General features: G+C 45.2%; 1 protein-coding gene across 2 annotated transcripts in view; it reads right to left on the minus strand.

The window, feature by feature from the left end:
• The window catches only part of LOC135517552 (MAGUK p55 subfamily member 7-like), a 260,440-nt gene that overhangs the window by 160,553 nt on the left and 81,826 nt on the right, over window positions 1–18,061 (minus strand). For both annotated transcript variants that reach the window (XM_064941965.1, XM_064941964.1), the window contains one exon: window positions 9–250. In XM_064941965.1, the coding sequence (XP_064798037.1) occupies window positions 9–45 (37 nt within the window). In that variant the 5' untranslated portion in view covers window positions 46–250. The remainder of the gene's footprint in view (window positions 1–8; window positions 251–18,061) is intronic.

Genomic DNA, 18,061 nt, shown 5'->3' on the forward strand with positions numbered 1-18,061 from the left:
ATCAGTACCTGAGTCATTTCCAGATCCGGTGGCCAGGGCCGGCATGGTTCCTGCCTGGCTGAGGAATATCACAGTGGGGTTTGAGAGTGGCACCGCAATGCACAGCCACACTGCAGCAGCCGGTAGGGGTAGGGTAGAGTGTAGGGTTCTGGTCACTCCTCTCCGCTCCTGTCCTCTCCTCTGTCTAACTCCTCACTCCCAGTCTAAGCTGTCTCTTTCCAGGCATCATGCCATGGGCATCCGGTGTTCCCTGGAAGAGAGAGGAGAGAGCAGAAATGTAGGCACTGCTCGTCACCTCACCGCATCCACCATCACATGCACGAATGTGTGTGTGTGTGTGTGTGTGTGTGTGTGTGTGTGTGTGTGTGTGTGTGTGTGTGTGTGTGTGTGTGTGTGTGTGTGTGTGTGTGTGTGTGTGTGTGTGTGTGTGTATGGGATGGTAGGTTGTTGGACCTGGAAGAAAGTGGATGTACATATCAATGAAGGAGGTTGTTCAGCAGAGGAGAGCAAAAATGTGTTGGGCCATAAACATGAAGGGTCAACTGTGAACACACATATACACACACGCCCTATTCCAGACCTTCGTTACTCCCCCTTTCAACGGTCAGGGGAAACATAGGAAACACAATCTGGCTCACGGGTGAGAGGGAGGGGAGGGAGAGAACACCACAGAGCAGACCTGTGAAAAATCTAACGAGCGTGGTAACGCTTGCTTCGTAAATACAACCAGTCAACTGTGAATCAATCCATCCACATACAGGGGGAAAACAGCAAGAACAAGGGGAAAAATGTCAAACATATAAAAACGTTAAGAGAAAATCATTTGCCAGTTAATCTCCCCCTCAGACGCAGCAAGGGTACTCCCACCCACTACCCCACCCCCCCAGCTCCGGCCTATAAAACACATTGGAGGAAAAACAGCTCATGTGCTGCTAGGCTAATTGGAAGAAGATTCCCTGATATTCCCTCTATCCCTGAAAGATGTGTGTGTCCCTGTTTCAGGATTCTCCATCGAGGAAGTGGAGGATTCCAGGGATGTCAGGAGTCAGGACACCAGAGGAGGAAACACACACCTCCACACACATGCTAAATACACACGTGCACACACACACACACACACACACACACACACACACACACACACACACACACACACACACACACACACACACACACACACACACACACACACACACACACACACTGTCTCTCTCTCCTTTTTGGACAGTATAAAGGCCTATATAACATGACATAGATCATGAGAGATAGCTGTGCAGGTGGGAATGTGTCAGTGTGCTAGCTGCAGTCAATGACTCAGAGCGCTGGGTCTGACGGGGTCAGTCAGGGGGCAGGCCTCAGAGCACATGACTTATTGACCTCTGTACTCAATCCAATCCTGTAGCGCAGCTGCAAGCTGGCATTAGACAGACACACACACACACACACACACTCAAGGGCTGGGTTTGTGGCGGGGTTCACTGGGAGGCCCCAGCCCCTCGCCCTCCCAGTTCCTCATACACCCCTCCTCGACCCTCCACCCCTCCTCGACATCCTCCAGCCCTGGCTGGCCTTGACTCACGCCCACACCTTGTCATTAAACGCTTTACAGCTCCGCCACACACACACTCCCCTGTATGCTCCATTTCTCCCCCTGGCCACTTCACTAGACCCTAAGGGCCCCTACCATGTCCATGTCCCTCTCTCTCTCCATCAACTCCTCTCCTTCTCCTCCTATCTCCTTCCCTCGCTAACCATGCCACTCCGGTCTAGGCTACTGAATGCTTCCCCTTAGCCCAGGGAGCCATCAAAGCCGGGCTGAAAACGTAGATAACAGTGGCCAGCCAATAACATTTACCCTAAGGCTCCTACCTAACAACATGGGGCTCAATGACCCACGCTAGACTTGCCCCCTTCGAAGTCATGTGCCAACTGCCAAGCTGCAGTCACTACCGATCTACTCCACTCTCTATTTGACGCTCCCCCCCCCCTCACCCCTCCCTATGATACAACACAGGTAGCCCAACACAGGATGGCTTAAAGGCAGAAAGGATTAAAAAATAAATATATTATCTAACATGAGCCACACACCTCTCTGATCCTCTCTACCTCTCTCTACCTCCCTCCCAGCTCCATGCCTCCTATGGTGGCAGCTGAGTTCTGACAGCTTTTGGCCCTGTGCCTGAGGCGCTGTGTGTCAGGGTGTTCTAGCTGGCTAGCACCGCTAACATTCAAAAGAGCTTCCAGGCAGCTCCACCATGCTCTGCTCTCTCTCTCAGGCCAAAATAACTCCATCAGAAACCCTATTCAGCGGGTCCAACACACACACACTACCTCCTTTGGACCCCTGAACGGAGCCCGATGGAGCAGCACACACACTGGGTCAAAGGGTGTTGGAGCGTGCACTAACTATTCCACCTCAGGTCTCAAGCACCTGGCTCCGCTGTGTGCTGTTCCTATGTGGCTTGGGGCTTTAGCTGTAATCTCAATGTGTTTGGGGAAGCTGCAGAGTTGTTTTCGATTGAAAAAAAACATGCAGAACTAGAGTGTTTCCCAGCACATACAGGAGCCACACACTAACACACAACCCCCAGTGGAGCAATCTGTATCCTGTACAGGAGCGAGTGCTTCTTGGCTGTGGTGTAGATCACGGACGGAAGGCTTAGCCACCCTGAATGTGTATAAGCACACACACAAGTCTAGGTGTAAATCTGCAGCAATGCCAGTTCAATGGTGTCTGACATGCCGGGTTGTGAACGCACCTCGGGTACGACCTGCTGTGGAAAATATCACTGCAACAAATGGGCCAGGAAAGACTGCAGGCAAGCCCGCCGGGCCCGGTCATTTAAAACATAGACGTTTAGTTCTAGCGGTTTGAACTGTAAAACAGAAAATCCGGAGGTAAAACGTGGTAAATTCACAGATCAACAGTAAAGAAGGTATCACTTTTCCGTTCTGAGGGAAAGTGTAGGACGAGGGACGATTCAAACCTTGCAACTCCTTTGTTACGCCTGCTAGATTTGTAGCACAGCTGTCTTTCTGCACAGGGCTTGGTTTGTGGAGACTGGAGAGTGAGAGAGCCACAGAGAGCGAGAGTGCATGTATAGACCAAACTGTCCAGTGCAATCAAAGTTCAGTGGTGTTCCACACAATAAGCCTACATACATCCCATAAAAAGCGGAAAAGAGACCAGCAGAGACCAGGTCTGTGTCCCAAAATAGTACCCTATTCCCTTTGTAGTGCACTACTTTTGACCAGACATCTGGTCGAAAGTAGTGCACTACAAAGGGAATAGGGTACCAGTTGGGACACAACGGGGCAGCTCAGCGACAGCAGGCGCCTCAGGCCTGGACCACAGGATCCTACAGGATCTCTCCAACAGCTCTGCTACTTTGAACACAGAGGACAAAAGCAGCAGCAGTCACTGAGCTCATGTCAAAAGAATTGTCCCGTGCTAAATCCGCTCTGTATTTCACAGTCACAGAGAAGGTTAAGGGACAGGGGTAAGGTTTAATCATAACAGTATGATTGGAATGACAGACAGAGTGGGACCTGGTAGGGAGATTGATCTGCCTGCAGTGCAAGTCTGCAGGAAAATCGGTTGTAGCGTCTTTCGGGAACGGCATCCCTAGAAGGAATTACAGCAATATTCCCAAATTAAGTGGGATCCATCTTTCCGTCCGGGGCCTTGGAAAGGCCAGGAAGAGTGCCGCAGCACCGTGAGCTCCTGAGACTTTTACAGTGCCCGGAAGGCCTGTAACCACTGAACTGCAAGACATAGTCCAAATCAAGATGCTAAATTCAGCCATGCCTTGGTTCGCCTCTGTACAAATCACAGAGAATCAGGTTTGAGTGTAGAAGGGGGAGGCAAAGCAACTTTGCCATGTGGAAAAGAAAAGAGCAAGGAATGAGCCCGATTGTAAGGAAAGGCATGCCTTCTACTTCTCTACTTGTCCCATGTGTAACAGACACACACAGCGCCCTGAAATGGTGCTCTCGCCATCTAGTGGCCCAATATCCAACTACAGCCAGAATCCCCTCTACACTTACTACTACATCACAGCTGGAAGTAACTCTGGACAAGAGAAACTTCAGCACCTTACCAAACAAAGGAAGGCTTGCATAGCATGTGAGGAGACACAATGTATCTGTTTAGCCTTACTCAGTGTGAAACCTGAAGTCTGATCAGTTATTTGAAGAGAAAACAGCTCAGGGGTAAAGAGGGGGGATATGGAGGATAGAGAGGGATAGGGAATGAAGAAAGGTTGTTATTTTTTCCCCTTTTCAAAAACAGGTCCGTCCGGCCAGGCCTAGGATGCGCGGGCCGCCAGGGACCCAGCTGAAAGTCGAAGAGAAGGAGAGAGAGGGAAGGAGAGAGAGAGAGAGAGAGAGAGAAGAAGAGAGGAAGGAAAACAACAGGGTATGAAAACACACGCTCTTCCTTTGACATCAAAATAAACTCTACTATCCTCGGAGGTAAACACATGACAGACTAGGTTAGTCCAATGTCTAATACTGAGCGAAAAACACTAGCAGTGCATCTCATTCTCTGGAACCCAACACATCCTTGGCTGCACCAAACATGAAGACGAGGTGAGAGGAAAACGTGTAGTGGTCTCAAGTGAGACATGGAGAGGGTCTGTAAATGAACACCATCTTTCACAGGCAGCAGGCGTAAATGCTTCAGCATCCAGGCAGGCTCAGGCTACTCAATCCCTGGGTTGTCAGTGTAGAGTAAAGGGTAGGAGTGGAGTCAGGTGGCCCCAGGGTGCTGTTGGGAGATTGAGTTTTCTCCGTGGAGGCAATCCCACGCAGGGTCAGAGGAAGGCCAGACACTTGCCGGGAGGATTATAGGGCCACCGCGTCCTATCCATCTGTCACACAAACTCACACACATAGCCAGTGAGTGACACCGATACTGATCCTCCTTCTCCTCACATGACAGGGACCAGAGAAAACAACCCCCACTGCTCCATCTCGTCCTAGGCTGCCACAGCTTCTCCAGTTCTTAGTGTGTGTTTGCGTGTGTGTGTGCGCGTGTTCGCGCTCTGGTCAAAAGTAGTGCACTATATACGGAATATGGTGCCATTGGGACGCATCCATGGGTTTCCTGTGATCCTGATAGTGTTTAATATAACATGAATCCAGTCTCATAGAATAAAGACGTTTTTTAGTGCTCTAAGATCTAGTAGCCTACGTGTCAAATGGCACCCTATTCTTTAGTGCACTACCTTTGACCAGGGCCATAGGACTGGATCATTGCTACTCTGGATCATTTCTACTCTAACTTCCGAGACGCATTCAAAGCCCTCCCTCGCCCTCCTTCGGCAAATCTGACCACGACTCCATTTTGTTGCTCCCAGCCTATAGACAGAAACTAAAACAGGAATGCTCAGGTCTGTTCAACGCTGGTCCGACCAATCTGATTCCACACTTCCAGATTGCTTCGATCACGTGGACAGGGATATGTTCTGGATAACGTCAGACAACAACATTGATGTATACGCAGATTCGGTGAGCGAGTTTAATAGCAAGTGCATCGGTGATGTTGTACCCACGGTGACTATTAAAACCTTCTCCAACCAGAAACCATGGATTGATGGCAGCATTCGCGCAAAACTGAAAGTGCAAACCACTGCTTTTAATCAGGGCGAGGCGACCGGAAACATGACCAAATACAAACAGTGTAGCTATTCCCTCTGCAAGGCAATCAAACAAGCTTAGCGTCAAGATAGAGACAAAGTAGAGTCGCAATTCAATGGCTCAGACACGAGATGTATGTGGCAGGGTCTACAGTCAATCACGGATGACAAAAAGAAAACCAGCTCCGTTGCGGACACATATGTCTTCCTCCCAGATAAACTAAACAACTTCTTTGCTCGCTTTGAGGACAATACAGTGCCACTGACACGGCCCGCTACCAACACCTGCAGGCTCTCCATCACTGCAGCCAACATGAGTAAAACATTTAAACGTGTTAAACCTCGCAGGGCTGCCGGCCCAGACGGCATCTCCAGCCACGTCCTCAGAGCATGCGCAGACCAGCTGGCTGGTGTGTTTACGGACATATTCAATCAATCCCTATCCCAGTCTGCTGTTCCCACATGCTTCAAGAGGGCCACCATTGTTCCTGTTCCCAAGAAACCTCAGGTAACTTAGCTAAATGACTATCACTCCGTAGCATTCACTTCCGTCATCATGAAGTGTTTTGAGAGACTAGTCAACGATAATTTCACCTCCATCCTACCTGACACCCAAAACCCACTCCAATTTGCTTACCGCCCCAATAGTTTCACAGACAACGCAATCCCAATCACACTGCACCTATGTCAGAACTAGAGACGACGCCACGGCCTACAGGGAGGAAGTGAGGGCCCTCAGAGTGTGGTGTCAGGAAAATAACCTCACACTCAACAAAACAAAACAAAGGAGATGATCATCCACTGGATGTCAGAAGGTGAATTCACCAATTTGTAAGTCGCTCTGGATAAGAGCGTCTGCTAAATGACTTAAATGTAAATGTAAATGTAAATCATGGACTTCAGGAAACAGCAGAAGGAGCACCCCCCTATCCACATCAACGGGACAGTAGTGGAGAAGGTGGAAAGTTTTAAGTTCCTCGGCATACACATCACTGACAAACTGAAATGGTCCACCCACACAGACAGCGTGGTGAAGAAGGCGCAACAGCGCCTCTTCAACCTCAGGAGGCTGAATAAATTTGGCTTGTCACCAAAAACACTCACACACTTTTACAGATGCACAACCGAGAGCATCCTGTCGGGCTGTATCACCGCCTGTTACGGCAACTGCTCCGCCCACAACCATAAGGCTCTCCAGAGGGTAGTGAGGTCTACACAACTCATCACCGGGGTCAAACTACCTGCCCTCCAGGACACCTACACCACCCAATGTCACAGGAAGGTCAAAAAGATCATCAAGGACGACAACCACCCGAGCCACTGCCTGTTCACCCCGCTATCATCCAGAAGGTGAGGTCAGTACAGGTGCATCAAAGCTGGGACCGAGAGACTGAAAAACAGCTTTTATCTCCAAGGCCATCAGACTGTTAAACAGCCATCACTAACATTGAGTGGCTGCTGCCAACATACTGACTCAAATCTCTAGCCACTTTAATAATTAAAAATGGGATGTAATAAATGTATCTCTAGTCACTTTCAACAATGCCACTTTATATAATGTTTACATACCCTACATTACTCATCTCATATGTATATACTGTACTCTATACCATCTACTGCATCTTGCCTATGCCATTCAGCCATCGCTCATCCATATATTTATATGTACATGTACATATTCTTATTCATTCCTTTAAACTTGTGTGTATAAGTTAGTTGTTGTGAAATTGTAAGATTTTCCTGTTAGATATTACTGCACTGTCAGAACTGGAAGCACAAGCATTTCGCTACACTCAAATTAACATCTGCTAACCATGTGTATGTGACCAATAAGATTTGATTTGATTTGGGACAGACCTTAAATCTTTTTTGGAGTGCTCCAACACTTTCTTCTACCATTAATGATGGACATTTTTGGACATTTTTATTAGCAAGTCCAATTTTTATAAAGCAAATCCGTCTGACCCGTGTGTTGCTCTGGGTAAACACCTTTGTGCCACTAATAATCAAGTTCAACCAATTTAATCCAGGTCTTAGCAGAACCATCTAACACTCAATTACGTTGTTAAATTGATTAAACGAATTAGACTTTGGACAAAAACGAAACTGTTTAACTAATCAGTGCACCATCATACCAGGTAATTTATTATTTAAAAAAATTTCATGCTTAAAACCACCAGAAATGAATGAATAAGATACTTGGCTACAGAAGTGCCATTTCTTATCGATCTCAGCTTCCGTCCAAAAAATGTATCTTGTGAAATTACATCAACACATACTGGAAGAGTTACTGGATAGCTAAAGTGTCTAGCTTAGCTAACGAACTAGTGACGTCGGTCGCAGTGCATGACAAGAATGACACATCGACCAACCACCAAAGTCACACCCCATTTCTGTTTGAAAATTTTGTTTGAACGGTTTTTTTTTTGTTCCAAAAATGGACTTTTAAGCCACACCAATTTAGCCACCAGTCACACTAGCCTATAACAGGGTGTGGAATGATCAATATTGCCAGATAGGAAATGCTAATGTTTCACCTAAATGTCTGAACAAATTGTAAACATAAACCCTACTTTCTACAACGGGTTTGTCAAAACAAGCATTGTGATTGATTGAGACGTGTTCTAAGCCATGCTAAAGAAGCTTTTTTACAACTGGTAGGCCTATGAAAAAAAATGGACTACTTGTTTTCTGTTCTATCTGAGATATCACTGCGTATCCACTGTCCCATCAGCTCAGCCAGGCAATCCATAAACTTGATCTCCACTGTAAAAAAAAGCATGTAGAAATGATTTCCCCTTGATTCGACTCCCCAACAATCAAATGTTCAGGTTTTCAGGGGAAATGGAAAGAGAGTTTGTGACATGACTTATACTTCTCGACATTAACAAGTCGACACTCCATCTTAACTCCTCCTCCACATGTACTGGATTGCTTGAACAGTGCAGAAGAGAACCTCCACCGACAGTTTTTTCTTCTTCTCATTAAGACAAGTTTGATCTAGTTTCAGGCGTTTCTTTTATACCTGCTACATAAGGTTAGGTTTGTACAAACCTTTTCTGACTCGCCGACCTCTACAATGTTTTTTGTACTTTGAATAGCGATCTCCACTATCGCACAGAGAATGAACATGTTGGACGAGACAGCAGATTTTCCGATACTGGTAAAATCTTGCATCAGCATAATTTTTATGAATACAGTTGAAGTCGGAAGTTTACATACACCTTAGCCAAATACATTTAAACTCAGTTTTTCACAATTCCTGACATTTAATCCTAGTAAAAATTCCCTGTCTTAGGTCAGTTAGGATCACCACTTTATTTAAAGAATGTGAAAAGTCAGAATAATAGTAGAGAAAATGATTTATTTCAGCTTTTATTTCTTTCATCACATTCCCAGTGGGTCAGAAGCGTATATACACTCAATTAGAATTTGGTAGCATTGTCTTTCAATTGTTTAAATTGGTTCAAACGTTTCAGGTGGCCTTCCACCTAGACTTTGTTGTCCTTAAGCCATTTTGCCACAACTTTGGAAGTATGGTTCAGGTCATTGTCCATTTCGAAGACCCATTTGCGATCAAGCTTTAACTTCCTGGCTGATGTCTTGAGATGTTGCTTCAATATATCCACATAATTTCCCTGCCTCATGATGCCATCTATTTTGTGAAATGCAAAAGTCCCACCTGCAGCTAAGCACCCCACAACATGATGCTGTCACCCCAGTGCTTCACTGTTGGGATGGTGTTCTTCGGCTTGCAAGCCTCCCCTTTTTCCTCCAAACATAACAATGGTCATTATGGCCAAACAGTTATATTTTTGTTTCATCAGACCAGAGGAAATTTCTCCAAAAAGTACGATCTTTGTCCTCATGTGCAGTTGCAAACTGCAAATTTTGGAGCAGTGGCTTCTTCCTTGCTGAGCGGCCTTTCAGGTTATTTACATTTACATTTAAGTCATTTAGCAGACACTCTTAGGTTATGTCGATATCGGTCTGGTTTTACTGTGGATATAGATACTTTTGTACCTGTTTCCTCCAGCATCTTCACAAGGTCATTTGTCGCTGTTCTGGGATTGATTTGCACTTTTCACACCAAAGTACGTTCATCTCTAGGAGACAGAACGCATGTCCTTCCTGAGCGGTATAACGGCTGCGTGGTCCCATGGTGTTTATACTTGCCTATTATTGTTTGTACAGATGAACGTGGTACCTTCAGGTGTTTGCAAATTGCTCCCAAGGATGAACCAGACTTATGGAGGTATACAATTTTTTTTCTGAGGTCTTGGCTGATTTCTTTTGATTTTCCCATGGTGTCAAGCAAAGAGGCACTGAGTTTGAAGGTAGGCCTTGAAATACATCCACAGGTACACCTCCAATTGACTCAAATGATGTCAATTAGCCTAACAGAAGCTTCTAAAGCCATTACATAATTTTCTGGAATTTTCCAAACTGTTTAAAGGCACAGTCAACTTACTGTATGTAAACTTCTGACCCACTGGAATTAAAAGTGAAACAATCTGTCTGTAAACAATTGTTGGATAAATTACTTGTGTCATGCACAAAGTAGATGTCCTAACCGACTTGCAAAAACTATAGTTTGTTAACAAGAAATTTGGGGAGTGGTTGAAAAACAAGTTTTAACGACTCCAACCTAAGTGTAAGTACACTTCAACTGTATATACAAAAGACATGTCGATACAGGTAAAACAAAACAAAATGTAGATGGTTTTCTATCTCAGTTTCAGTTTGAAGTGATTGTGCTAGCTGTGTAGTTGGCTAGCTAGCAAGGGGGAAGAGTCTGCATAGAATCGTCTAGTGGGTGATTGAAAAAATTGTCTGTGTTAGGATTACAATAATTCCACTTTCTGTAAAATGTTCCGGCAGTAGGCTATAAGTGTAGCCTACAGTGTATTTCTGCTTGATGAGCATGATGATTGATCCGTTAAATTCAGCATCACGGACAACGCTATCACTGTCAGCAGCTGCGGTGTCTGCCCATAACAACCTGTCGCACAGACGACCTGAGGGCTTATCTGGTGTCGTGTCTTTGGCTATGCCGGATTAAGTGATATGACATGCTATTCGATAAAATAATTTCTCCGTAATTAATATTACCTGATTGAGCTAATCATGTAAATGTAATTAACTCGAGAATCAGGCACCACGAAATAATATTTATAGAGCTGTTATCGTCCGTATAAACTCTTAAAGACCTAGTAATATTTGACATCAATAGCAGTCAATATCAATCGTCATCAATCGTCATCTTAATTCAGTCTCATCTGAAAGTTGTAAATTCTTGGTTATCTGCACGAACCCTGGCTAACAATTTGAATCAGCAATGCAAAATTGGGTTTAATTATTTATTTACTAAATACCTAACTAATCACACAGAATTACACATACACATGATTAAATCATAACTTGATTACAAATTACGTCATAAAGGAAAACGTCCCGAGCGGGTGGAATAGATATGACAGTGAAAGAGCGGGAAGACTGGGGAACAAAGGGCGAAGCTGTGCTATCGTAAATACAGTATCTTATGCATTCTAAATTACCGCCCATTTGGAAAAGGAAAATGCAATAAATATTTACTCTGAGCTACGCTTCGGTAGGTTGGTGGTCGATGGAAGGCCGTGTTGCCAAACCGAGTCCTTTGAAGAATGTCTCTGGTTGTCAATTGGATACGTTGTAGTAACGTCGTTGGTTGATAGACGGGATACTCTGTCTGTTCCTTCCTAACCCTCGTTGCATCTGCTGTTGCTAACTCAACGGCTAGGAGGTATCACTTCTGTAGTTCAAAGTTCATACCATTCGCAACCAAAGCTCACGCTGATGTTGGCTTCGTTCTGTAGTTATTATCTGAACCATTCTGACATATGACCGTCGTCCTACATCCTCGGAACAGGAGGTTATATTGACGTCAAGGGCTTTATATATATATATATATTATTACTTTTCACCACCTTTATTTAACCAGGTAGGCAAGTTGAGAACAAGTTCTCATTTGCAATTGCGACCTGGCCAAGATAAAGCAAAACAGTTCGACACATACACCAACACAGAGTTACACATGGAGTAAAACAAACATACAGTCAATAATACAGTAGAAACAAGTCTATATACGATGTGAGCAAATGAGGTGAGATAAGGGAGGTAAAGGCAAAAAAGTCCATGGTGGCAAAGTAAATACAATATAGCAAGTAAAACACTGGAATGGTAGATTTGTAGTGGAAGAATGTGCAAAGTAGAAATAAGAATTATCAGGTGCAAAGGAGCAAAATAAATAAATAAATAAAATAAAAACAGCAGGGAAAGCGGTAGTTGTTTGGGCTAAATTATAGATGGGCTATGTACAGGTGCAGTAATCTGTGAGCTGCTCTGACAGCTGATGCTTAAAGCTATTGAGGGAGATAAGTGTTTCCAGTTTCAGAGATTTTTGTAGTTCGTTCCAGTCATTGGCAGCAGAGAACTGGAAGGAGAGGCGGCCAAAGAAAGAATTGGTTTTTGGGGGTGACGAGAGAGATATACCTGCTGGAGCGCGTGCTACAGGTGGGTGATGCTATGGTGACCAGCGAGCTGAGATAAGGGGGGACTTTACCTAACAGGGTCTTGTAGATGACATGGAGCCTGTGGGTTTGGCGACGAGTATGAAGCAAGGGCCAGCCAACGAGAGCATACAGGTCGCAATGGTGGGTAGTATATGGGGCTTTGGTGACAAAACGAATGGCACTGTGACAGACTGCATCCAATTTGTTGAGTAGGGTATTGGAGGCTATTTTGTAAATTATATCGCCGAAGTCGAGGATTGGTAGGATTGTCAGTTTTACAAGGGTATGTTTGGCAGCATGAGTGAAGGATGCATTTGTTGCAAAATAGGAAGCCAATTCTATATTTAACTTTGGATTGGAGATGTTTGATGTGGGTCTGGAGGGAGAGTTTACAGTCTAACCAGACACCTAGGTATTTGTAGTTGTCCACGTATTCTAAGTCAGAGCCATCCAGAGTAGTAATGTTGGACAGGCAGGCAGGTGCAGGCAGCGATCGGGTAAAGATATATAGGAAGGGAGAGGAGGGCGTGTTTGAAAAGTTTTATAGCCCATGTCCCTTCACAGTGGCGGGTCACTGATTTCACCCCATCACAAATAATTTCATATTCAAACATTTAAATTGAACAACAATTCCATGTGAATCCGATAACTCTGATGTGTAGACTTTCCACTGTAGAGTTTATGTCATCCCATCATTGATGAGAATGTCCCAGATGACAACCGAACTGACATCATAATCATTAAGTACCACCGCATACGCATTACCAGAATATAGTTCATTTCCCTCCACCTTCTGATGTTCCCAGAAAACCCAGGGTTTTGCAAATGTAACCTCAGTAGGGGAGAGAGAGGAAAAGGGGAAAAAGAGGTATTTATGACTGTCATAAACCTACCCCCCAAGCTAGTCAGTTTAAATTATAACAATGCCAATACAGTAGAACAAACAACCGGACGGCTTGGCTGGATTTGCGTAGGGACTATATTCTTGTGGAGGGATGAAATAGTACCCTATGAATACATTTTTAAATGTTGGTGACCTGTTGTAGAAAATAAATTGTACACTTGAGGTTGTGTTAAACAACATTTCTAGCCAGCTGTGCTTCGGGACCTCCTCATACCGTAGATCAGCAAAGCTGTGCTAAAATAAGTCGCCCTCTCGTGTACAATTTCTTTTAGTATGGCCTGAGCTCATTGATGCCCTCTCCTGGGGTGATCTGATAGTGAACACAGAAAGTAGGATATCCAGAGACCAGATCCACAGACTTCTAGTGTGTGAATGTTCACATCATCTCCAAGCTAGAAAAGAAAATACAAAACATGTATACAACACCACTCTGCCTCCATTGTCCCCCCTTTCCCTCCTCTCCTATATCTCCTTCCCTCCTCCCCAACCTTTCTAAATCCCCCCTAAGATCCCCTTCGCCTGAAAATCTGAGCCCTGTGTGTGTGTGTGTGTGTGTGTGTGTGTGTGTGTGTGTGTGTGTGTGTGTGTGTGTGTGTGTGTGTGTGTGTGTGTGTGTGTGTGTGTGTGTGTGTGTGTATGTGTATCTGAGTGCCGGGTTTCCCTCGGTCTCTGTCTCGTAACCCGTTGCCGCGGCAGTAACTCACGCCTCAGACGCAGGCTGTTGTTAAAGGCATGCCGTGTCATTAGTGGGCGCGTGCAGTTTTAAGAGTACACTATCTTGTTTTCACACGTGTGCACGTGCTCCCCATAAAGAGCACACTGTGACAGACAGAGCGAGCTTCCAGTCCATAAAACACACGTCCAAATATTTGTGCTGTGATGCTGCATGGTTAGAGAGAGGAAAGGGGGAGAGATGAAGGGAGAGACGGAGAGAGAGAGAGACAGAGGGAGGAGAGAGATAGAGGGAGAGAGGGAAAAACAGAAGGAGAGACAGGGAGGGGAAGAGAAAGAGCAGCTCTGGAAGGATAGAGGATGAGGGTTGGGAGGGTTTCAGGTTAAGGGTGTTTTTGTGCAGATCAGAAAGGGTATATAAATGGTACTGAAAATGAGGGGTCCCTTTACTTCAAGTTCCAATAAGGGGTGGCAGTCACGAAAAAACACTGTTACAGGTTGTGTCCCAAATGGAACCATATTCCCTATATAGTGCACAAATGGGAACGGGGCAGCATTTGGGACTCGGGTACAGAGTAGCAATGATCCTTTCAAATTAGATCATTCAGCAAATCAATAAAGAATATGCAGGCTGAATATTAAAATACTAGGAACGGCAAAATACATGTACCTAACAATAAACATATAACACAGCCGCAATATGTTTCATGAATGGTATATAATTACAGCTTATTAAACTGTGGTCAAGGGAAACGCTCGCAAACTCATGCGCTTGACATTTTGAGATGGAAATATTGTTACATATTAATACTAAAATACTCCTGGACGCCAGGACCGGGGAGCGAAATGCTGCTCTGTTTGTGGAAAATATTAAAATTAATTGTTGAAAAAAGGGTATGGTTTGCGTGTGTGTTTGTGTGTACACATTGTTGAATACCCTAGCTGTTCTCCAGAGGCATGCCAGAATGTCACCCTGTCCTGTCCTATTAGGCGAACTGCGCTGGATGAGCAGAAAGACACACACACGCGCGCACACACACACACACACACACACACACACACACACACACACACACACACACACACACACACACACACACACACACACACACACACACACACACACACACACACACACACACACACACACACACACACACACACACACACACACACACTATCAGGCGTAGCACTGCTGGACGAGCAGAGCAGAAGATTGAACTGTGTTTAGGAGACGTGCAAACGGCTAGACGGGAGGCTGCAGGGCGGTAAATCAGTAATAGTTGTTAAGTTTATGTGTGGATTGAGGTTCTTAAATTAAGACGCAGCTACAAACCAGGTCTGACCTGACACAGGAAGAGACAGGGAGAGAGAGGGAGACAGGGAGGGTTAAGGGGAGAGAGAGGGTGAGGGTGAGGGAGGGGGGGATGGAGAGAGGAGTGGAGGGAAGAGCAGATGGATTAAAGAAATGGAGGAGGTAATGAGTAACTATCATTAGAATGGTGCCGGAGGGGATGGCTGCCGTTTTACAGGCTCCTCACCAATTGTGCTATTTTATTAGTTTTTTTGCATGTGTGTGAATCTTATTTTTTTAATTATTTTGTACATAATATTATTTTGTACATAATATTGCTGCTGCTGTCTCTTATGACTAGCAATAACTTCTGGCCATCAGAACAGCGATTACTCACCTCGAACTGAACAAAGATCATTTTCTTTAATGAGTCCGACGCGAAGGATATACTGCTTGACTAGGGGCGTGGGTTTGTGTCTATTTGTCATCAACAGCTGGTGCGCAATATCTAAAATTAAAGAAGTCTCGAGGTCTTGCTCGCCTGAGGTAGAGTACCTTATGGTAAGCTGTAGACCACCCTATTTATCAAGAGAGTTATCATCTATATTATTCGTCGCTGTCCATTTACCGCCACAAACCAATGCTGACACTAACACCGCACTCAACCAAATGTATACCGCCATAAGCAAACAAGAAAATGCTCATGCAGAAGCGACGCTCCAAGTGGCCGGGGACTTTAATGCAGGCAAACTTAAATCCGTTTTACCTCATTTCTACCAGCATGTCACATGTGCAACCAGAGGAAAAACAATTCTAGGTCACCTTTACTCCACACACAGAGACGCATACAAAGCTCTCCCTCACCCTCCATTTGGAACATCTGACCATAATTATATCCTCCTGATTCCTGCTTACAAGCAAAAACTAAAGCAGGAAGTACCCGTGACTCGCTCAATACGGAAGGGGTCAGATGACACGAATGCTACGCTACATGACTGTTTTGCTAGCACAGACTGGAATATGTTCCGGGATTCATCCAATGGCATTGAGGAGGTTACCACCTCACTCATCGGCTTCATCAATAAGTGCATCGACGACGTGATCCCCAGTGACCTTATGTACATATCCCAACCAGAAGCCATGGAGTACAAGCAACATGCGCATCGAGCTAAAGGCTAGAGCTACCGCTTTCAAGGAGCGGGAGACTAATCTGTACACTTGTAAGAAATCCCGCTACGCCCATCAAACAGGCAAAGCATCAATAAGGATTAAGACTGAATCCTACTACACCGGCTCTGATTCACATCGGATGTGGCAGGGCTTGAAAACTATTATGGGAAACCCAGCAACGAGCATCAGCTGTTCTGGACGACTGTGTGATAACTCTCTCGGTAGCCGATGTGAGCAAGACCTTTAAACAAGTCAACATTCGCAAAGCCGTGGGGCGAGATGGATTACCAGGACGTGTACTCAACTGGCAAGTGTCTTCACTGACAAGTGTCATCACTGACATTTTCAACCTCTACCTGACCGAGTCTATAATATCTACATGTTTCAAGCAGACCACTATAGTCCCTGTGCCCAATGAAATTAAGGTAACCTGCCTAAATGATTACCACACCGTAGCACTCACGTCAGTAGCCACGAAGTGCTTTGAAAAGCTGGTAATGGCTCACATCAACAGCATCATCCTGGGTACCCTAGACCCACTCCAATTTGCATACCGCCCCAACAGATCCACAGATGACGCAATCTCCATCACACTCCACAGTGCCCTTTCCCACCTGGAGAAAAGGAACACCTATGTGTGAATGCTGTTCATTGACTACAGCTCAGCATTCAACACCATAGTGGCCACAAAAAAAACATCACTAAGCTAAGGACCCTGGGACTAAACACCTCCCTCTGCAACTGGATCCTGGACTTCCTGATGGGCCGCCCGAGGTGGTAAGGGTAACACAACACGTCTGCCACGCTGATCCTCAACACTGGGGCCTCTCAGGGGTGCGTACTCAGACCCCTCCTGTACTCCCTGTTCACCCACGACTGCGTGGCCAAACATGACTCCAACACCATCATTCAGTTTTCTGACGACACAACAGTGGTCAGCCTGATCACCGAAAATTATATAGCCTATAGGGAGGAGGTCAGAGAGCTGACAGTGTCGTGCCAGGACAACAACATCTCCCTCAATGTGAGCAAGTCTAAGGAGCTGATTGTGGACTACAGGAAAAGGCACGCCGAACAGGCCCCCACTAACATCGACTGGGCTGTAGTCGAGCTGGTCGAGAGTTTCAAGTTCCTTGGTGATGTGGACACAAACAAACTATCATGGTCCAAACACACCAAGACAGTCATGAAGAGGGCACAACAACACCTTTTCCCCCTAAGGAGACTGAAAAGATTTGGCATGGGTCCCCAGATCCTCAAAAAGTTCTACAGCTGCACCATCAAGAGCATCCTGACCAGTTGCATCACCGCCTGGTATGGCAACTGCTCTGCATCTGACCGTAAGGCACTACAGATGGTAGTGTGTACGGCCCAGTACATCACTGGGGCCAAGCTTCCTGCCAACCAGTACCTACTGTATATACTAGGCATGTCAGAGAAAGACCTAAAAAATTGTCAAAAACTCCAGTGTCCAAAGTCATAGACTGTTCTCTCTGCTACCGGGGCGCCAAGTCTAGGACCAAAATGCTCCTTAACAGATTTTACCCCAAAGCCATAAGACTGCTGAACAATTAATCAAATGGCCACCAGGACTATTTCTTTTTACACTGCTGCTACTCGCTATTAACTATGCATAGTCACTTTACCCCTACCTACATGTACAAATTACCTCGACTAACCTGTACCCCCACACATTGACTTGGTACAAGTACCTCCTGTATACAGCCTTGTTAATGTTATTATATTGTGTTACTGTTTATTATTTTTTACTTTAGTTAATATGGTAAATATTTTCTTAACTCTTTCTTGAACTGTATTGTTGGTTAAGGGC

The sequence above is a fragment of the Oncorhynchus masou genome, chromosome 28 (assembly GCF_036934945.1).
Source record: "Oncorhynchus masou masou isolate Uvic2021 chromosome 28, UVic_Omas_1.1, whole genome shotgun sequence".
Lineage (NCBI taxonomy): Eukaryota > Metazoa > Chordata > Actinopteri > Salmoniformes > Salmonidae > Oncorhynchus > Oncorhynchus masou.